At 36.5% G+C, this 23,898-nt stretch overlaps 1 protein-coding gene across 1 annotated transcript; it reads left to right on the forward strand.

Moving 5' to 3' along the window:
* The first annotated feature begins 6,762 nt into the window (after positions 1 to 6,762).
* LOC5565850 (lactosylceramide 4-alpha-galactosyltransferase) lies at positions 6,763 to 22,054 on the forward strand. The gene is made up of 2 exons (XM_001650144.2): positions 6,763 to 8,004; positions 21,152 to 22,054. Exons 1-2 carry the CDS (start codon positions 7,304 to 7,306, stop codon positions 21,513 to 21,515), a joined length of 1,065 nt encoding a protein of 354 aa, XP_001650194.1. The 5' UTR covers positions 6,763 to 7,303; the 3' UTR covers positions 21,516 to 22,054.
* Positions 22,055 to 23,898: the final 1,844 nt, after the last annotated feature.

Below are 23,898 nucleotides of genomic sequence, written 5' to 3' on the forward strand. Positions count from 1 at the left end.
TCTCGTCAGCGTTTGAGAATTGTATTGGTCATTTCAAAGTATGTCGTTATGCTCCTGTTACGCGGCGCTGTCGTCAGATTGACAACGCTACAAATTTGCCGTTTTTTACTCTTTGGCGCTAGTGTTGATATCAAAAATTTCCACCTGTCGCTAGCGTTGCTTTGTGTGCTAATGCATTTTGACGTTCACTAGTGACATCGTGTTGTCGAAACGAGTTTGTATGTCGGGCTGTCTGCGTTGGTGGCGCTGATGGTTGATTCGAAGCTTTACACATGGTTCAGATGAAATTTTGTTCGAGCCTCCATGTCTGTTCTCTGTGATACTAGTGCCTTCTGCAGGCCTTTTTGCACACGGGAAAAAAAATCTGTGGTAAAATTAACTATTTTAGTTGACTACGCCCATTCTTAAAACTACCATGGAAATCCAGACCAGCGGTATGCCTTGCCATCTGCGCCATCCTAGAATTGAAGAATGAATCGTCCAGTGCAAAATATAAACCTCTCATAGCTGAATATTGATCTTGTTTGAGCTTCTATTCGACATCGTCTAATCAATACATGGTACGCTAATCAACAATTGAATAAGCATATTATTCAGCTGCTGTTTAGTGCTGATCCAAGCTGAGTTCAGTCGGCTATTTTTAGCGCACAGTGAGAAAATTTATGTCAATGATGGCCAAAAATAATGTTTATTTACACAAAGTGAAATCAGTCTGAAATGATTAAGGTGAATATGCATCGAAGCCAAACCTCAAATTTTCAAGAGCACAAATCTAGAGAACCAGACTGCGCAGCGGTTCGAGCTGAAAACCTTTCAGCTTTCAAGTTTTCAGCTTGAACGGATGTTTAGTTCTCTAGATTTATGTTCTTGAAATTTTTAGGTTTGGCTTCGATGCATCTTCACCTTAATCTAATTTCATAATAATTTTTAGTTTGTTCAAAACTTCAATGTTAATGATTCATTAACTTAAATTGAAATTCATTTATTTTATAAATTATATTTGTATTTATTAATTATATTATGATTTGTATTTTTCATAAACTTATTATGAATATATTTAAATCATTTGAAGTGTTCTGAAGACTAAGCGCCTGAATAGAAAATTGTTCGAATATCTTGACGCGTGGGATTTTTTTAAAAAATGGCCAAGTAAATCATTTTCCTTAGATCGCACTATTCAGTTGGGAAGAAATGTCATTTTAAATGTAGCTCGCTATAGATATTTATTTTATCAATTCTGTCAAAGAAATGTCCACTTTTCTTGTAAGGAACAACATCTCGAGCAGGCGAAAAAAGCTTAGCAATAGCTAATTATAATATGGATAGCAGAAAGTGATAATAACCTGAGAGATATAATATGTAAAAGATCTGGAAACGATATCTAAAATTAACTACATACAAAAATCAAACAAAATTTTGATGTTATTTTCAGATCTTTTATGTCAATCAAGTCAATATCACGCTTTGTTTGTCAGTACTTCGCTCCTGCTAGGAATACTTAGCTCAAATGTTTGTTTTTCAAAATAATCCTACATTTCTGGAGGCTGACCATGTTTATTTTCTGAACGACTATTCAAAAAGTTTTGAGAAAGCATAAGTTATGAGCTTTGAAATGCATTCGGAACTCAACACGCATTTCGGATATTTTGTCCATTTTATGAAATTTAGCTATAAAGTGATCCCCAACTAACATTCTCTCATTTAACAAACACCATTATGGCAGTTTTATCCAGCATCATGTTTTATAACATTTTAATAATTTCCATGGCCAACCTTTGTTAAAGCATTGTTCACACAAATTTGGAGAAACTTTAAAGCATGTCGTTGAATACCAACTTTATTTTTCAGCTTTAAAAACGTTTTACAAGCATTTAGTTCAGCTTTTATACGGCTGGTCTAAAAATAATTAAAGACTAATAAAAACAAAAAAAATATTTTTCTAGGCACTTTATAAATGTAGTGTGCACTATTATTATGATAGTATAACAATCTTATTTAAAAATCGCTTGTGTACTAAATTCGAACTCGAGACCTAATCTTGACTAGTCGAATGAGAATCTTTGGAAACGTTTAATAAGTGGCGATTCAAATTTTGTTCATTCTAATGCATAACGTTGAACATTGATCTAAGTTTGTGTTAAAAAAACACCTTCTCAGCTCTTTATAGAGCAATTTTTTTATTCAGCTGCCATTACCATTAATGAACAATAATTAAACATGCATGCTTGTTTGTGGCTTTGAATTGTTAGTTGGGTCGCTTTTACAAGGCTTATTTATTACTGAACAATGTGTTTGTTAATCGTCATTTTGGCCTCTATTGGATCAACTGTTCTTATAATATACCGAAGCTGAATTAGGATTTTATAAGATACTTATTCAGCTCTTATTCATGCTTATGTTAAACATGTGGAAATAGCTGAAGTGTGATGCAAGTAAAACGTTAGTTCGTCTTCTGAATATCCTTCTATACATATACATTTGTTTAGTGGTATATTGACTTTTTAATTGGGGGAAACATGTCTTGTTCAGCTCATTAGTAAAACAATATTGACTAGTCGAATGAGAATCTTTGGAAACGTTTAATAAGTGGCGATTCAACTTTTGTTCATTCTAAAGCATAACGTTGAACATTGACCTAAGTTTGTGTTAAAAAAGCACCTTCTCAGCTCTTTATAGAGCAAAATTTTTATTCAGCTGGCATTACCATTATTGAACAATAATTAAACATGCATGCTTGTTTGTGGCTCTGAATTGTTAGTTGGGAATTTACTATGTTTACGGTACACCCCACCGCATTACTGGTACATTTGACAGAAATAATTTACAACAATCTGATTCCAACTACAGACATGGTAAAATCAAGCGCATTTCTGGTCTGCTGGAAATTGCCGCTGCGAGCGCTTAAGTAAACCCCCTAAATATGTATTTTTTTTTTGCGTGCATGTAACAGGATTTCGTGCAGCATGCTCACCAGATGATGATGGTGTGAACTGGGTGATGGATTTGAAACAAATTACTTCCAAGTGTTACGTCTGGTCTGTAGTCTATTAACAACAGTAGAAAAATAAATTTGGAATTGATCTATGAATATTTCTTAACAGCGCTGTTCAATTAGTTCACATTCACAGGAAAACTCATTTATTGCTTTGACCATTCGACCAAAATATGAAATTGTCCTTGATCTCAAAATAAGTTGCTGCTTGGATTTTATATTCTTTGTAGATTTTTGTATGATACTGCATTGTAATAACTAAAACTAGACCCACAGACAAACAGACGTAACACTTAGAACAAATCTCGATCAAATTCATAGTCACGAGGATATGTACGCCCAATGCTAAAATCGGTGCGTTTGGCCGACAGGCCAACAGATGGCGGTAGTGTGTAAACGTCAAACACGAACAAAAACGATGCGAGCGCTGGGGTGGCGGATAGGCCACCTACTATATTTTTGAATCGACCGTTAAAAAGGTGGTCCATGGACAATGATGAGAGTGTGACGTCTGTTTGTCTGTGCTAGACCTGTTGTTTTTAACAATTTCTGTTTAGTAAATTAATTAACTCATTACGCGTGTCAAAGATGGACAAATTATGGGTGAAATTATGAAAAAAAAATCCACGTGCTCGGCTGGGATTTGAACCCAGGACTCTTGTATGCTAGACGATCGCTTTACCAACTAAGCACCGAGCCACTTGGAAACCCAACAACTGAATTGGTTACAAGTTTAGAATTTAAATCCCCACAGACCACGCAGACCGCGTACGATAAAACAACTTGGTATAATTTTCAAATTTTCTAGAACAATATCACACATTTCAGTATTCTGATCGAAAACAATTATTCTGTCAGTTCCATTTCTACTTGATTTCCCATTTTATAAGTACCGTAAAACGGGGTAACTTTGATAATGCGGGTAACTTTGATAATGCGAGACTCTCAACATACTAAACGAAATAACAAAGTTCCTATTACTCTGTTAAGCAAAACGAATGCAAAAGTAAAGAGTATTAGTATGACACTTCATGTTAAAGCTATTTCCGTTGGAATCAAGTACATTTGAGGATTTATATGCAAATATGGAAAATTTATAAGATTTTAGCAATTTTGAAATGCTCTCAAACAATCGGTTCTACGATCACTATTTGATGAAGTCATAATGAATTCGTCACTTATACTTGACAGCCTAGTTATAGTAGAACTCGAATTCGGTCTCAAAACTCTTAGCGAATACTATTTTTACAAACTGGGGCCATTTTTGTAATCTAAGTCAGAAATTTCCATATAGCGTTAAACGCCTAAAGATATGCAACGCCCTACAAATGTTCTATAATTCATTCAATTTTGTTCGAGTGATGCTCCATTATCAAAGTTACCCCAAAACAGAAAACCGACTTTCGATTATGTGAAAAATTATATATCCATTAAGAATAAATCTTTTGGAAATCTATCAACTGGAATCGATAGTTAGGATACCAGTACTTGTTTTAAAAATATGAATTAAAATTTTTTGTAACAACATGCATAAATATTCAAGTTTTCTTCGAAAAAACTATCAAAGTTACCCCGTTTTACGGTACCTAGCATCTGATATTTAAAAGTTAGAAATTCTCAACTTCATGAAAATTTGATTTGATGTTGGGCCAGTCTGTCACACAAACGCGCATTGCACGCGTATAGTAAAATTAGTAAATTGGCTGCGGTGTTTTCCAAAGACACAAGCTATGCACCTAAGAAGATTCCCACTCATCCTTTGCAGAACCATCTAACACATGTAATTATTTGGCTTCACACATGATTATTATTAGTTTTTTTTTTTCATAAGAAGTGGTAAAAATTCTTCGAAAATATGAGGCTCTATGTAAACATAAAATATTAAATACGCAAATAATGGGCCGTATGAATAAAATGTAGTAAAGTTGAGTTTACTACATTTTCGGTAGAAAACGCTATATGTGGAACACGAGTGGAACATGTTTGTGTCATTTTCCTTTCTACACCTTTCGAACATACTACAAACAACGCATTGCTATGAATAAAGGTAGCATTTACTACAAAGCTACTGGTAGTTAGCTTCAGAGGTTGCTACACATGCTTTGAGATTGCGGAATTGAATGGAGTAATTTACTGTTGAGTAAAAAATCATGGGAAAACGATATGAGTTTTGATATTTCGGAAGGTATTTTGTGTTTTGCTTAGGAATTCTGAGGTTACGAAAACATTCACCCCGCCAATTCTGAAATTCCGGTGAGATTACCGTCAGTAGCAATTTGTAATATCCGTGTGAATTCTGGCATTACGATAATTATGTTATTTTCAAGGAATTTTAGGATGTCGGTAGGAATTCAGATATTTATAACGTAATTCTGAATTTTACGTGTAAATTCTGACATCTCAGATTCTCAGATTTCCTTTGGAATTCCGGAATTCCTGTAGGAACTTTGGGATTCCGATAGAGATGTCGGATTTGTTATGATAATTCTGGAAGTTTAAATACCATTCTAGGAATATTGCGGAAATATTAGAAATCTGGTAAAAACTCTAGAATTGGGGTGAGAATGGGATTCCGGATATTAATCTCTTGAAATTCAGTGGGTATCTTTGAGACGGTATTTCTGTAAGAATCTATGAGATTGCGGTGGGATTCCTGCGAATTATTGTGTGAATATTTGTAATTCTGAAAATCAATCTTTGTAATTATTGTAAAAACCTTTAAGATTCCGTTGATCTCCAGTTCCGTTGGGATTTCAAAGCAAAGCTTTAATATAAACCTTTTGAATGTCGGTAAATATTTTATAGATTTCAATGGGATTTTATGTGAAATCGATAAGAATTTTAAAAATTTCAAAGGGAACCCTGGATTTTTAGGAGAGATCCTCATTGAATTCTTACGACTACAAATGGAATCACTACAATTTCCATTAAAATCTCTACGTTCTAAGTTCTAGAAATTCCAAGGATACTATCAGAAACCCCACCAAAATAAAGAGAATATCACAGAAACACTTAGAACTTCCGGAATTCAACATGCTGTTAAGAAAACACACGGGGAGCATCAAAATTCTACCTCTCTAAATTCTATTCTCAGTATTGGTGCTAGAAAATATGTAATTCCTAATTTGATAGCTGTAGTCTCAAGATCTCTTCATAGATGTTAAGCTAATATTAAAAAAAAACATCAATCGCTGGCGTTGGCGAAGACCGAAAACCACTCTTTGATGTACCATCATCATAAAATCATAGACATAAAGAGAATACCAGACTAATCGCAAAATTGTCAAATTACAGCACCTTCATGATTTTGTGCAAATTGTCGCGTAATCGGTTAGATTCCATACATTTCCGCCATATACATGATTGTATTAATTTTAAGCGTCACTCTGAATAGATTGTTCTTTACGTGCAGAATCACTCTGCACTCTGAATGGAAATTTCTTAACGTGCAGCTTCAGTCACTGCTCATGTTCGAAAGTAGTAAGTACTACATGTTCGAAAAGTTTTTTATTCATACCAAAAGTGTAGTAAACTTTGTGGATTTTGTTTTTGAGTAGATGCTACATGTAGTAAAGTTCAACGTTTTTTATTCATATCACCCAATGTTTCGCTTCTCTATCGAAAAAGCTGCACGAAATAACTGAGTTTCTGCGTAAAAATTTTCAATATGTGCCGTGTGTGTTCACCACAGATGACGCCGCAGCCATATATGTTATTTCACCACCTTATTCACTCACCACTCTCGTCTGTCAGTCGCGGTCGCGGAAATGTAAATAATAAACATTGCATCGCCTAAAAAAACAGCAGCAATCTCTCGAACTCTGCAAACATTGATCTCGTGTTTATCGTGTTTTTTTTTGTAGATAAAACCTAATCTATTATATTCTATCAAACCGGTAAGTGTATGTGCTCCACCGTGTAGATCTGCTTCGTCACCGCATGATATAGATATTATAAGCACTTACCATGCTAGTGATAACCAACGATGATAAGGCCGCACGGGACGTCGTTATAATCATCCTATCCATTTGAAGAAGCAGATCTCAAGTACCACTCAATATAGGGATGTGAAAAATTTATCACTATATTCGATAAATCAACCGCCTCAATTGTGGTCGTAATTCGTCAGTAACTGTTCCGGGACTCCGGCTGTCGCCCCAAAAGCAGTGGAACCACACCACGCATCGATTATCTTATCATTACCACAATCTCTGCTTCGAATCTCAAAACGTTACAATTCGGTGCTTATCCGTTTGAAATTAAAGCTCTCAGTTCGTTAGTGAAGCTCAAAGGTGCTCCGCGCGGAAGAAAATGGTGTCCATCAATCCGTTCCACGCCAGTGGCATAATCCGACGGAGAGTGTACATTGCGATGGGTCTGCTGTTGGTTATGCTGTACATAATGTATTCGATCGATTACCAGCATCTACACGAGAACTGCTTCGTCCGGGAGTTTCCGGATCCGTTCCGGGTGCTGGAAGATGTCCAAAAGTCGCACAAACAGCCCAAACACGGGAGGAACATCTTCTTCCACGAGACTTCCTGCTCGGAAGACGGGGTGATCAAGCTGAACGCCCGCCAGGCATGTGCCATTGAATCGGCCGCCCGGATGAACCCGGACTGGAATGCGTTCGTTCTGTTCGCTGCCCCGGTTGGATTCCGGAACCGAAGTGCTCTTCCCCTGCTAGATGCCCTGCACTCGTACCCGAACGTCAACCTGCGGTACGTGAATCTGTCGACCTACGCTCAGGACACTCCGCTGGAGGAATGGATGCAGAGCGGGGAGATATTTCGTTCCAAGTACATGAACTCGCACCTGTCCGACATTATGCGCTATTTGACGCTGTTCAAGTACGGGGGCACCTATCTGGATCTGGACGTGGTTGTGCTGAAATCGTTCAATGCCATGGAACCGAACTATGCCGGGGCGGAATCGGCACGCTGGGTGGCAGCCGGAGTCATGAACTTCGAACCCGATGGGCACGGACACGAGCTGGCGGCGATGTGCGTCAGGTAGGTGGACTTCGGTTGGGGGATTGGGGGAGAGCTTGTCGTTCTTTGCCAAAGCATATATACGACCATAGATAGAGCTAGTCATATTGTTGGTTGTTTCTAGCCTAGATCAGTTGTATAAGCAATAGAGTAATGCAAATTTTGAAATTTTAGCTCCCTTATGCTTAAACGATTTTAATCATGGTAAATAGCATCCTCCCAAAGTTTGAAGTGATTCGGAAGAAATTTGACTGTGCACACGCCATTTGAAGTTTATATGAAGATTACTATGGAAAACGCCAATCTTTTGTGTTCAGTCCTACATCTCTTCGTCATAATACTTAATGGAAAAGTGAACAAATTCTTCTAATGTGAAATCCTCCCAGCTACAACTTTGCCGAAGACCACTTTTTGATTGGACCTCAGGATAAATTGTTATTCATCATCATAAAGTTGTAGCTGGGAAGTTTTCACATGAGATGAGTGTGTTCACTTTTCCATCGATTATTATCACGAGCAGTTAGAAAACTGAACACCAAAGGTTTGCCTTTTCCATAGTAATTTCCATATAAACTTCAAACAGCACAAAAAAATTTCTTCCGAATCACTTCAAATTTTGGAAGGATCATTTTCATCACAATTGACATCGTTTAAGCATAGGGGAGCAAAAACTTCAAAATTTGAATCAGTCTAATAAGCAATGATTACCTTCCTAATCTATATTACGCCGACTTATATTGGCGTTTACTTCGATTATCTAAGCCAGATACCAGATCATAATACGTAGTACGTATCACATGGCTGGCAACAGGTAATTCGAGGCAATTACATTCGATAAGGGGACATATGTTTTCACAAGATACTATACACGCCCGGTTCAAATATTTGGGTGTATTTATCGCCAAACTAAATTGCGCTAGCATGTGATCACGCAAATAGCTGAAAATTTTTCAAGTTTGAAAAATTCAAACCCATGTCCAAAGCTTATGAAAAACACTCGAAAATTCGATCCTATAACATTTCCCCGAATACCATTACCCCGAAAACCATCACCCCGAAAGTCAATACCCCGAATGGTCAAGTACCCCGAAAACCAATACCCCGAAAGCCATTACCCCGAATAGTCCGTTACCCCGAATACCATTTCCCCGAATGGACCATAACCCCGAATTTTCTTGGCACGAAAAATTGAAGATCCGACAAATGAATCCCATATACCTATTTCATAGAATTTTGATTTTCATTTGAATTCTTGTTCTTCATGTTATCAAAGATTTATTATTCTTTTAATCAACAGCTATTCTTCATGAGCCAAGTGAGAACCCAAATTTTACTCACAGGCGTGTACTTGATTTTATGAGAATGATTGTGTTCACAGCAATAACTCATTTATCGAACTGATGATAATGCTGACATGTTAATATTAGAGACCTTTCCCGCCCTCTTTCAAAAGCGTTATATTATTTGGTAATGCATAATTATATTTTTATATTGCTGGAGGCAATGCGAGTTCAACATATTCTAAAATGTCATTAGACTATGGTTTGAAAAATGTCAGATGAAAATATTAACTGATATTAAACTGACCACTATTTCAAAAGTACATCGCTAAAGAACAGCCTATGATAAAAGATGAAATAATCACTGTTGAAAGCGTCAATTATTATGATGCCAACAATCACTTTGCTATTGCAACTTCCGAAAGAATAGCCGATAACTAAAAGAAGGACAAATCTCTTGTTGGAAATTGTAATACTGACAAGATGTAACACAGACAAGTAATGCAGGGGCTTATTTTCATTTATTTATTAAAGTCAGTCGATTTTTTTTACCGCTATCGCTCAAACTTCAACTCAAACGGTACAACTCGAAAGAACAGCCTATAGCTCAATGAAGAGAAAATCATTGATTAAAATTTTTACACTGCCATTATACAACCTCGAAAGAACAGCCGATGATTGAAAGAATAAAAAATCACTAATAGGAATAGTAGTAGTTACTAAGCCGAAAACTTTCAGGCTCAAATTCGCGAGCTTCCTTGAAGAACTTCTTGAAGTGCATCACTGATTTTCGGGGAAGTGTCGTATTGGGGGAACTGGTTTTCGGGGTAATTTACCATTCGGGGTAATGGTTTTCGGGGTAATGTGTCATTCGGGGTAACGTTGCATTCGGGGTAATGGTTTTCGGGGTAATGGTATTCGGGGAAGTGTTACTTACTTACTTACTTGGCTTTACATCAATTATCTTGATAAAGCCTCGCCAACAATATTTCGCCAATTCCCTCGGTTCATGGCCGCTTCTCTCCATCCTCGACTGTGACCCACGCTCTCCAGGTCCTGGTGTACCTGGTCAATCCACCTAGCTCGCTGCGCCCCACGCCTTCTTGTTCCGACCGGATTCGTGGCGAACACCATCTTTACAGGGTTGTTGTCCGTCATTCTTGCAACATGCCCTGCCCAGCGTATCCTTCCAGCTTTAGCTACCTTCACGATACTGGGTTCGCCGTAGAGTTGAGCGAGCTCGTGGTTCATCCTTCGCCGCCACACGCCGTTCTCCTGCACGCCGCCGAAGATCGTCCTTAGCACTCGGCGTTCGAAAACCCCAAGAGCTTGCAAGTCCTCCTCGAGCATAGTCCACGCCTCATGCCCATAGAGGACTACCGGTCTTATGAGCGTTTTGTACATCGTGCATTTGGTGCGGGGGTGAATCTTTCTTGACCGCAGTTTCTTCTGGAGCCCATAGTAGGCACGACTTCCGCTGATGATGCGCCTTCGTATTTCCCGACTAACATTGTTGTCAGCCGTCAACAAGGATCCGAGGTAGACGAACTCGTCCACCACCTCGAAGGTATCCCCGTCTATCGCAACACTGCTTCCTAGGCGGGCCCTGTCGCGCTCAGTTCCGCCAACCAGCATGTACTTTGTTTTCGACGCATTCACCATTAGCCCGACTCTTGTTGCTTCGCGTTTCAGGCGGGTGAACAAATCTGCCACCGTTTCAAATTTTCTCCCAATAATATCCATGTCGTCCGCGAAGCAAACAAATTGTCCGGATCTCGTGAAAATCGTGCCTCGACTGTTAAGTCCGGCTCTCCGCATGACACCTTCAAGCGCAATATTGAACAACAGGCACGAAAGTCCGTCGCCCTGTCGTAGTCTCCGCCGAGACTCGAACGAACTGGAGTGTTCGCCCGAGATCTTCACGCAGTTTTGTACACCGTCCATCGTTGCTCTGATCAATCTTGTGAGCTTCCCGGGAAAGCTGTTCTCGTCCATGGGGAAGTGTTATAGGACCCTTAGTAGACAGTCCCCTATAGTCGCAGTAGTGGCATTTTACGGCCGTTTTGCTATTAAACGTTTCAAAATATTTTTTGACATGAAGATCAGCAGCTATTTATCTAAGTACCATTGATACACAGCTTGATTCTGCTAAAAAAAAATGATCGAAACAATTAGTTTTACTTAAAATTTGAGCTCCTTTGCGCCTATAGTAAACCTATTGTTCCTATACTAGCACTACTGAGAGAAACTATTTTTTATTATATGAAATTATTGTTGAATAAAGAATTTTTTTTACATCAAATGGAAGCTTTTGATCCACACTTTGAAGTAAAAATATAAAAAATTAGTAAAACCACGGATTTGATTTGTATTTTGCCAACGCCGTGATGCTAGTGCTACTATAGGAACAGAAATTAGAAATAGGGCTACTATAGGCACATGTATTCCTGTAGTGGCACAAGCGATAATAAATACAAACATATAAGTTTTCGTAGTTTTCATATTTTTCCTACAAAACCAAGATAAAAAGCCTTCAGAAAACAATGTAAAATAATGACGCTAGCGTTATTTTTCGATTTTATACGAATTGTTCTTAGCTATGCGGCTATTGGTACATCAATCTCACGTTTGATAGTGTTGACGATGGTGGTGCTTCGTGCTGCTGCAGGATAGGCTACAGATTAGACCTGTTCATATTTTAAAAAATGTCTGGAAATCTACCGGTCAAGCAGTATTCGGAATTCTCATGCTAAGAACAATGTCTGGTCAAATTTTCAGCTCATTTGATAAAGATTTCAGTATGCTTCAAGTTGAAAATGTGTTTTTGGGCTTATTTCAAGGTTTGAAAAATCATAACTAGCATGTGGAAAATCAAAACCACTTGCTATTACCACTATTTGAAAGCTAATTCTATTCTGTTAAAGTTTGTCGAACACGCTAACAAGATTAAATTGAGTTTTAACATTGTTTGATCCAAATTTGTTCTCCGCTGTACCCAGAAATTACAGTTTTCTCAATATACATGGTATATAAAACATGCATTGGTATTATTTTGTCAGGCCCTAGCCAACGGGAATCAAACATAATACATTTATGAATTCATTGACTATCAACACATTACATGTTGCTAAAGGCAATAAATTACAATAAATGCGAAAAGATCGAGCACCGCATCGCAACCTGATGATAGTTAAATCATGCATGACACATGTACCGGAAACGAATGAATTGAACAAGTTAGCATTGCTTTTTCTTTCCGAGTGATGATTGTTTTGATCGCATTTCACTGATCATTTAGAACGATTTGAAAACAATCATCATCATCGACTGAGAAAAGGCAGTGCTAACGTGTTCATTTTTTGTATTCATTGAAGCTCACGGTAGTGCTCTTGGCTCACCCACAGTGGATTTACAAATGTGCTTCATAATTATCTATTTTTTACAATTTATTTTCGTAAGATAAATGGTTACTTTGAACGGGATTGACTTTTAGATATGCATTGTCATCATGTATGGAAATTAAAAATCCGAAATTTTCATGCAGGCATACTGTTCAGTGAAAACAATTCACGAAAAAAGAGATTTTCAAGAACCTCGAGATACAAACCTCAACCAAACTATGTTAAAACTTGCTCCAATCATAAAATTGTGTTCGGCAAAAGTTCGTAGAATTGGATAAACTACTATGTAGAAGTATTTCCGATAAATTTTAATGTTTCGTTCGGTAGTTATGATTTTTTAAAGCTTGCCAGCTAATTTTCGCAACTTTAATGACGTATATGCCACTATACAATCAGCTGCAAAGGGCGAAAATGATTCTCATCCTTTGACCGAATTTTTGTATCAAAGTTGATCAGTGGTCACCAGCGTAATCATTAAATTAAAACATCATTATCAAAAATTACGATGCCCTGCGTTGAAGTCATAAATATAAGAAGCAAAAACAAACACTTGAGAAGAAAACGTTCTTTAAGTAGGGCTTAAATTCAACGCTCGGCACCTTACCATCTGTAGCCTATCCTGCAGCAGCACGAAGCATCACCATCGTCAACTCTAACAATCGTGAGATTGTGATTTCAAGTCGCAACATTGAAAAATGAATAAAAAAAATACAACACAAAAAAAATAGTCCACAAGGCAGTAGCAATGTCAAGACGAGAGAAGGAGGGAACATATATTTTTGTTTTGGTATGCTCTTCAAATATTTTGAAACGTTCCTGAAGGTGCAGCACTGAAGTAGCCCGTTATTTCGCCAAAACCTGCACTGGGGAAGCACTACAGGAGCATATACGCTTGATTGGCATTTAATGCGTTGTCATATAATGCTGAATAAATGCTGGTTTAAATGCTCATTGGTTACTTGGGTTTCGTCCGCGAAACACGTAGGATTGATAAAGTAAATTTGTTTACTTATCTGACTTGAGTCTGTTTGAATAAGTTTTCGAGATTTCTTCTCAACTGCGTACTGCGATGTGGTTTTCTGGACCATTTCTGGGGAAAAAAAATTGTCACGCATTGAGATAAGCGATTCCTTTTCTTGTCAGTAGCAAACTACTTTGAACCTGAAATGTTTTTCAAATGGCATTTACTAAACGATTATTCGAAATAAATTTTCAGATTTAAAAAATACGTTCAATTAGTATATTGTAAAACTATTTATTTAATATTTCAATATATGGACATTCGAATCTATGAAATAGATTTATTCGTTGACATGGTTCGAGAGGGACCAGGTACATCTCCAGCCTTCAAATCTTTTATCATCCGAGTACCTATTCGAATCCACTACCTCCAAAGTCATCTCATAGTTACAAATGGGACCGGAACCTAAGACATTTTGTGTAGCATGGCCGGTATAAAATCTAAAACAATCAAACTATTGACGTAATTTAGGCCCAAAATTAACTGCCGAATAAAATAACTTACCTACATAGCATTCAACAGAACAGAAGTTGATATTTACAGTTTACCTTTAAAAATTTGTAAGAACTCGTCGTTTATCTGAAATCCGCTAGCAGATTATGGACAATCGCCGTCATCGTGTCACTAATATAAACACAGATTTTTTTTTCGCAATAGAAAATCATATACCATGTAAGGTACCGCGGGGCAAGTGGGTAAATGGGGTAAGTGAAAATAATTTGTATAGTTTACTGAATATATGAATTAATGTTTTAAACTCATGCATAAACCTTTCAGGCCATTCAGAACATTACTATAGGTAAGAGATTCCTAAGATTATTCAACCATTATTGCCATATAGAGCGAAAGATTGTTAACCTGTCAACTATTACTCCGTAACAAGTTGGCAGCGTGCAATCTTATTTTAATATTTTCAGTGGAAAAAAGTTGCGGAATGTCTATTTAAAGCTTGTTCAAAACATGTTACAAATGGGGTAAAGGTCTATCCACACAAAAAAAAAAATCTTAATACTTTATTGAAGGATTTCGTTCCAATAAATGATTTCTCCCGAACAGTTATCTGTCGTTATATACGACTTTTTTAAAAACAAATAATGAGCGGTGGAAATTTTACACAGCACAAATACAATTGCTGTCCCATGATGTAAGAACTAACATTAAAAATGTAGAAATTATAATGTTGTCTTATCATTTCAACAAACATAGCTGAACAGAAGAAAATTGAATTTACAAGAATAAAATTTCATTTGTTTACATGTTCTTTGTTATGTTATTGTTTATTAGAACGCCCTAACAAATGTTGTAGATAATAGACTTTGTGAATATAACTATAAGTTTTTCAATTTATTGTTCAAAACGACAAACTTTTCACTTGCCCCACTTGCAGACAAGTGAAAAGTAGAAAGACACTTTTCAAAAACTGTTTCTGTATTTTTTCTCCAATTTTACATAAAAATCAATTTCAGCATACTGCTCATGTTTGATGGGAGTCAAGCTAAAAAATGTACACGACCTCATTTATTTCAATTTTCAGTCCTTAAAATTTGAAGAATCTCAACTATACGCTTTCCATTACCCACTTGCCCCACGGTACCTTATCTGATTTTGTAATGACCGAATAGGTAAACGATGTCCAAAAAGGGATGGTACACAAATTATGTCACGCTAAATTTCAACTTCTCCGCTAAATCTCAACAATGCCGTTCTTCGACTAGGTAGGTGATGTTAAGTGATCTCCTATGGTGTTGTAGTACTATAATGTATTTCACTCTCTGGGAATTCTGGCCTTGATATTAATATTCCACTTAATAAATAGAAGTAGTATCATTATTTCACTTAATGAAAAAAGCAGCTTCACTGTAGTAATAAATCTGATACCATCAATTTTCTGAATTTGACAAGGTTTTGAAGAAAATCAATGAGTGAAAGAACTACTTATTGATAAGCCACATCAGCTAAGTCCATAGATCAGTGGTCCTCAGCTTATATGCTTATGCGGGCCACTTAGGTGTTTTCAAAACATAACGCGGGCCACAACGTATTTGAGAATTTATTGTTAAAATTTTCAATGAGAATGCAAAATTTTGAATCTTTTTCTATTAACACGGAAATGAGTTTTGTGATCCTTCGCGAATCTCTTGTAGAAGAAGTTCTTGACCAAAACAATACAGAAAGTATTGTCCCATAAAAAAAAAATCAAACTTCAAATAAATACGGGTTGGGCTCCCTAAAATCCTTCCTTAAATTTGGATGCTTACCTTGCTTCAAAGGAACTAAAACTTTATCACTAAACCGATGCGAAGTGGTTTCGCGAAGCGAAGACATTTATAGGCACTTGAAGCTAATTTTAAACCTTTGGCTTATCTAAGATTTTTCGATTCAAGATAGATTCAAGAGATAGGGTCTCCGACAGATTTCTAGTTATCCCCAGGCTGGATAATACTCCGCACCATCATCAGAGTTCGAAAGTATGCTCTAGACTAGCGTGCTGTCTTTGCTTCTTTGTAAGGAAGCGAAAATATACTAAGCAGAGAGGCAATAAAAAATGAGCGAGGAAGATGCGACATACAACACAACGGAGGAAAATTCCATCGAAGAAGAGTGCAATCACTACTCCACGAGGCCTGTTTTGTTTGGACGAGTCATTTAAGAGTTATCTTGAAGTGTCAGTAAGAGTGAGCATAAAACAAGAGAGGAAGAGTTCAGCAAAAATCCTCGCATGTCGATGCACTCTCACTCGAATAGTTTGAGGATTCATGTTGTGAATTTTGAATTAAATTTTTACTTCTCAGAAAAACCTCGAAACCGCCTCATTTTTGCATCGAATAGGAGCTTCTGCCACTTTACTAGTTATTCCTGAGCTGATAAATACCTAATACAATCCTACAGGAAAACATAGTTGCAAAGATAAAAGAATACAAGCCTCGTTATTTCTTTTATGTAACACGCGGGCCACTTCACATTAACATTTAAAATGTGTTCGCGGGCCGCACAAAACCTGTACGAGGGCCGCATGCGGCTCGCGGGCCGCAGTTTGGTGACCACTGGCATTATGCCATAGATATACAAATTTTAGGCATAGGGTCATGGCGAGCGTTTGTTATGTATGGTAATAGTTGATTCTTGTTTAATGGGGTTATTACAAGACCATGTGGACAATTTCGAAACAAATAATTCCTATACATCGTTCTTATAAACCGAAAGGCTCAGCTATGATATAAAACCATTCCTTTAAAAATACTCATTAGTACTGCCATGTAACAAACGTAACGCAAGAGTAGGTGTGGTTGGGCTCTGCGTTACATTCATTGTTCGCGTTTGACAATGGAGACATTAAGGTAAATATGAACCGAGATCGGGCTTCGGTCCTGTGGTGGCACGGATCTGGAGAGTCGAACAGCCACTCAGACTGTATGCTTGGTCGGTTGGTCACTCGCTGGTGGAGCAGTCCATCAGGGTTTCAGCGTGCGAGGTTGTCTGGTTCTCTAGGTTTGTGCTCTTGTAGGATTGAGATTTGACCTCTCTTCATCTTCATCTTAAATTGACTTCAAAAATTGGGAGACACAAATCATTTGCGGGGTTCAACAATAGTTATACAGGTAGTTCACTTGATTTTTTAGGCACATTGAGAATTCTAATTTCTGTAACGACAAATAACAATTAAGATACACATAGTCCGGCAAATAAATTTTTAACTTGGGATTATCATACAAATTACATAACAGAGTACAACAACAACATTCAACAAAACTTCAATACACTTAGTTTCGATGAATAGTTACGCAATGATTGATTGATTGCTTTACTACTTGTTTCGCTACATAAGTTGATTTTTTTAATGTAACATCTCTCATGTTGCTATTCTAAGTTTATTTTTCAAATTTATGAGATTTGATCAGTAGTTTTAATATATCTTTTCAAATATTATTTTTTTATATATATATTTTTTTATATGTTAAAAATACTTTTTCAATATTGCATCACTTTGCTCGTAGGCTCTAAAATAATTAATAGAATTGTTTGACCAACAGATTCATTACATTTTGCAGCATTATTGTGTCAAGTCTATCCTATTTACCTAACACCCAAGCCAATCCTATTTTCCTTCTCCCACGGCGTTTGCATGGTCAGCATTGATTTTCCAGCCATTACCCCTCCTATCATCGGCTTTGGATTGACTTGCGCTTTTATTGCCCCACCAAACGCTGCAAAATGAGAATGAAAAAGTCGTGAAAGACAAACTGCAATGGGTTTTCTGCAAGTCTCACTGATATTACCATGTAAAATCACAACATATTCTTACATTTCCCTTGACTCAGATACTTTATTTTACCAAGTCCAATGAAACAACCATTAGTTAAGCGTCCTTTACTTACATCTATGGCAGTCTGATGGTTAAAAACTGGTGGTTTCTAAAGAATGAGCTCAATTATTGTTCAGTAAATATGTATTCTATTAATTTAAAAACGTCCGGAAAATAATTTTCGATGTTTTAGTAGCTCAAAAGTGAACAAGCCATCAAAATTTGGATATTATTAAATCCTTGATCAAAGTACCATTCGTCTTGCTAACTTCAAACAGCTATTACTTATCTTATTTCCGGCGTTACATCCCAACTGGGACAAATCCTGCTTCTCAGATTAGTGTTCTTATGAGCACTTCCACAGTTATTAACTGAGAGCTTTCATTGCCGATTGACCATTTTTGCATGTGTATATCGTGTGGCAGGTACGAAGATACTCTATGCCCTGGGAATCGAGAAAATTTCCTTTGCGAAAAGATCCTCGACCAGCGGGATTCGAACCCACGACCCTCAGCATGGTCATGCTGAATAGCTGCGCGTTTACCGCTACGGCTATCTGGGCCCCAACAGCTATTATCGTATATGAATTTAAGGTCGACAGCTTCATTTGAAAAAAGTTGCAATCTTTCAATTTTATGATAGCCATAGAGCTTCAAGCTCAAACCGTATTGAAAAATTAAACTTGTTTCCTGCTTTTATATCTTTGTATATACAGTCGCCTCTTCTCATATCGATATCGAAGCGACCATCGAGCTAGGGAGAGATCGAGACATAGAAAATGTTTTTAATGAATACTAGATTGAAAACTGATCCGTTGTTAGGAAAATAGGAATAATAATAAACAAGCAGACGTCATTTCATGCTCCTCGATTTTTTTAATAACGAAAGTCTGGTCTAGTATCCTTTCATAAAGTGCTTATCGACATACGGAGAGAAAATCGGGAACAAAACCACATCGAGATATGGAGATATCGAGATAAGGAGGATATCGATATATGGGGAGAAAATTTATATGCAGAATGAATGGACTTAGGAAATCATCGACATAAGGATCGAGATCGAGATATAGAACATCGAGATGTGGAGAGTCGACTGTAGTTGGTTCAAAAATATTATCGAAACAAGCATCGTGAAGTTATGTAAAAACCTTTTTGCAATTTCTCATCGTAATAGGCTGTTTTTCATCACGCCAATCTGTCATGAAACGGCCTACTTTCCTGCACTGAAATATGTAGTGCGGGAATAGTCATTACGCAACTGAAACCAGTGCTGTAATGATTCATTACGAAACGCTTTCTCATTACGCGACTGTTTAGAGTTGCGTAATGGATCATAACACATCAATTTTTCAGAAATTGTAAAATTATGGTGAATGCATTCCGATATAATTTCTGACACCCTCAAGTGGTCTTCTACGAAATTGCAAAAATTGTTGTACGTAACTCGTTGCAGAACTCGATTTTTACAGCACTCGTCGTAAAAATCATCATTGTGCAACTTGTTCCGTAAACTACTAATACGACTTCTACCTTTAATGAGAAGGGGTCGTGCCCGCCCTCAAGTCGGATGGTGGTGCGCGATATACGAAATCCTAAATATACGGGGAATGCTCACTGCGCGTTATTTCTGCGCAGCAATATTGTTCGTTTTGTTGAGGAATAGATTCTCGTGCACATTTTGAACGTGGAAAAATAAATACTCACACGTCAGTTTCTATGGCACTTTAATAGAAGCACGCAACTTGCATTCAATGTACAATCCAACATAATGCGTTACATGTGCGTTACTGGTTGGTTTTGTTAGCTACGACGCCATCCAATATATGGCAAACATGGTGGGAGAATATTTTGGTGTGACAAAATTATTTAGGTGTGAGGTGTGAGAGGGCAAAATCCTCAATACAAATTTTTAAATTTCCCTGCAATACCATTCCCCATACAAAATGACATGAGAAATCAGAAAACTTCTGCTCATTTGCTGTGGTCATGAGAAAAGCAGGTAATCCATTGTTAGTTGTGTTTGGCCCCATTGAAAATAACCATTGTCGCGATTTAATGGCTGAATTGTATGAATTGTAAATTTATATATATATATATATATATATATATATATATATATATATATATATATATATATATATATATATATATATATATATATATATATATATATATATATATATATATATATATATATATATATATATATATATATATATATATATATATATATATATATATTTATATATATATATATATATATATATATATATATATATATATATATAGATATATATATATATGTATATATATATATATATATATATATATATATATATATATATATATATATATATATATATATATATATATATATATATATATTTTTTTTTTTAACCATTACTGTCTGGGTTTTCTGGGTTTTAACCATTACTGTCATTCGCCCAATGTAAATTAATATGTAATTCTTTTTATTCAAATGCTCTATGTAAATAATGATAAAAAATTGTCCCAATTACAAAATTTGTGTACAGAATCATAATTGCGATCAAAGTAGAGGTACAAATTATTCGGAGGAAAACTGAGGTTCTTACTTTCCTGGAGACGCTGTAGACTTCGATCGGTGAAAAATCCTGAATGAATTCCTGGAGAAATTCCTGGGTATATCGCTACTAGAATTTCTGAAAAAATCTCCCTAAACAAATTCACATACAGTTTTTATAATGTTCGTAAGAATCAATAATTGATTCTAAATTGAGAACTGTTCTAATATATAACAATTGTGTCAAAAACTTCACATTTCTCGCTGTAGCTTGGGGGTCGTACACAAATTATGTCACACTCCAAGGAGGGGGGTTGGGTTCAAACATAGCGTGGCAATCCTTACACATTTTTTAGAGGACTCATACAAAAAGCGTGCCAAGGGGGGCACAAAAATCAAAATTTAGCGTGACATAAATTGTGTAACATCCCTTGTTGTTACTTTTCAAACTAATGAATTTGCGTGTTATTTAACGATGCTCTGATGAAGAAAGATCCCCCTCTATATTCTAGTGGTGATAGTTTTTTTTTGGTCCATTCAGCTACACACTCAAGTTATGCGAGATTTGACAATGAATAACTACTACGAAAATTTAACAACTCGATTTCTCTTCCACCACCAGGGACCTGCTACTGAACTTCAACGGCCAGGACTGGGGCAACAACGGACCGGGCGTCATCACCCGGGTGCTCAAACGCATCTGCAGCACCCAGGCGCCGCTCATGATGACCCGGGAGCGGTGCCGTCACTTCACCGTGTACCCACCGGAGGCCTTCTACGCCATCAACTTCGACGACTACCTGCAGTTCTTCGAGGAGCGCTGGCTGGAGCAGGCCATGGCCACCGTGAACCGCTCGATCGTGGTTCACGTGTGGAACAAGTTCAGCAAGGACCACAAGGTGCGGGTGGGGTCCCGAGTGGCGTACGGAGTGCTTGCGGAACAGTTCTGCCCCCGGGTCTACAAAGCTAGCGGTGAGTTCTTTTAGTTTTAAAGTGTTTTTTTTTTGGGAGACTTAAAGTTGAAACTGTGGCAGCTTTAAGTAGAATGTGTGTGTGCGATCTCGATTTTGTTAAGTTGAAAGATATTTAAATCGCAAGATAGTTGGGTGTGCTTGAAAAAATCTAGATTCCTAAGAAGCGTAAAAAAGTTGCATTTATTTTAAGAAACACTTGGTGTAATCTTTCGGATGATGCTGGTATTTGTAGGCATCACATGGAGTGCAATAATTAAGAATCGTAAGCAGCAATCGATAAGCAGAAAGATTTGCGCTACATTTAAGTATTAATGTTTAAAAAAAAAACAAGTTTTTAAGACATCCTTTCCTCTGCGCACAATCAAATTTAACTCATCACACTTCACGGAGGAAACAAATGTCCTACTTATAAGAATTGTAAAAAAATGTTACACAAATGATGAAAGTCGGAAAATTATATTTTAAATTAATTTAAGTTTCACCAGAACAAGAATCTTATGGGAAGCCTTTAATGAATTTAAGATAGAATGTAGTAAGTGACGGAATCAAGATCAATCGTGTCCGGTTCGCGTTGTGCGAGTCCGAAAAGATACTCGCGTTCAGTCGAGGATGGAACACCAACTGGTGAGCTCGTTCCATGCTTATCATAACACATTTTTATCGTGGCTACGTTACGTTTATGTCATTTTCAAACAAGCTTTGGAAGGTTCGTCACTACAAGTGTCTTTTTATCTTGTTGCTGTTGAGAGTTAGTGAGAATTCGGAACCTTGTCTTAACTGCCACACTTAACTTCCTTCAAAGTGGGGATTGATCAATTTCCACTGCACAATGGACCGAATCGACAATTTAGCCGGAAAAAAGTGTTATCTCTGTTCTCGTCGATTTTAGACGTTCGATGTCTTCAGAGAAGTTATTCGTAATTGAGTTTTGCATTTCTTAAGAAAAAAAAGTTGAATATGGTGGCCCTTATTTAAGTTAAAATTTTGACTCAAACCTTTTTGTTTGATGAAATTTTTGGCTACACTGTTTAGCAAACTTTTAGAAAATGTTATTTTGAACAATTTTGTCGAAGACACTTTTGATCTAACTCTTCATTTAAACTAAGTAAATTGATTTTGAAAGTTCAGTTATTTTGATCTAACTTTTTTGTTTTCAGTTTTACGTGAATGTGGTCTTCAGAAGAGTTGTAGAGGAAGTAATGATACACATTTTTGCTGAACATCGCAAGTTTGTAATTCTTGTGATTTTGAATTTATAAGCAAATTTAAGTGAAAAACTATGAAAGTTTAAGATGCCCATAACTTATGGAGTTGGTTCGATAAAATTTTTCTTTAAGCGGCATTAGAAAGGCCATACAATAGGCAACTTTTGCTGCAAAAACTGTGAGAAAGTATTTTTTGTAAATTGAGAAAATTCACTTCAAAAATATACTTAAAAAATTCGAAATTTGCTTGTAACTCACAAGATTTTAAAGTTGATGGCGTGCTGTCTTCAGCAAAGTTGTAGAATTTAACTTGATTTATAACTTTTCCATACACCACTTTTAAGAGAAATGTGGAACAAAAATATGTAGAACTTATAATACATTTTACTATTACTTAATACAAAATTATTCAAGTAGTAGCAATATAATTGTACTTTTATTCTATCAATAATTTTCCAAACCTGCACACTTTTTGATTACCTTGGCTTCTTGAATAATGTTAGATTATTCCACCATTTCCACAGTTCTGTATCCCAGGATACTATTGTATGTAATCAATCACAATAATAGCAGTCACAATGACGAAACAGTTAAAGTTTCTTATATTGCATTGGCATCATTTTACATTTTGAATTATACGTGAATTATACCACTGAGTACTGATAAAATCATAATACCATACAAAGTTTACAACAGCAAGTATATGAAAGCGACTGCTGATATACTAACTTAATGTTTTATAGTAATAAATATAACTTACAACTGAATCTTATCATCATTTCTTCATATTTTGTTTCACATTTCTCTAAAAATTGGTGTATGGGAAAGTTGTAGATCTAATGAATTTCTTCGACTTTGCTGAAGATAGCACGCCGTTAACTTTAAAATCTTGTGAGTTACAAGCGAATTTCGAGTTGTTTAAGTGAATTTTTGAAGTGAATTTTCTCAATTTACAAAAATTACGTTCTCACAGTTTTTGCAGCAAAAATTGCCTATTGTATGGCCTTTCTAATGCCACTTAAAGGAAATTTTTAACGAACCAACTCCATGAGTTATGGGCATTTGAAGATTTCATAGTATTTCACATAAATTTGCTCATAACTTCAAAATCACAAGAATTACAAACTTGCGATGTTCAGCAAAAATGTGTATCATTACTTCCTCTGTAACTCTTTTGAAGACCACATCCA

This window comes from Aedes aegypti, chromosome 2 (genome assembly GCF_002204515.2).
Source record: "Aedes aegypti strain LVP_AGWG chromosome 2, AaegL5.0 Primary Assembly, whole genome shotgun sequence".
NCBI classification, from domain to species: Eukaryota; Metazoa; Arthropoda; class Insecta; order Diptera; family Culicidae; genus Aedes; species Aedes aegypti.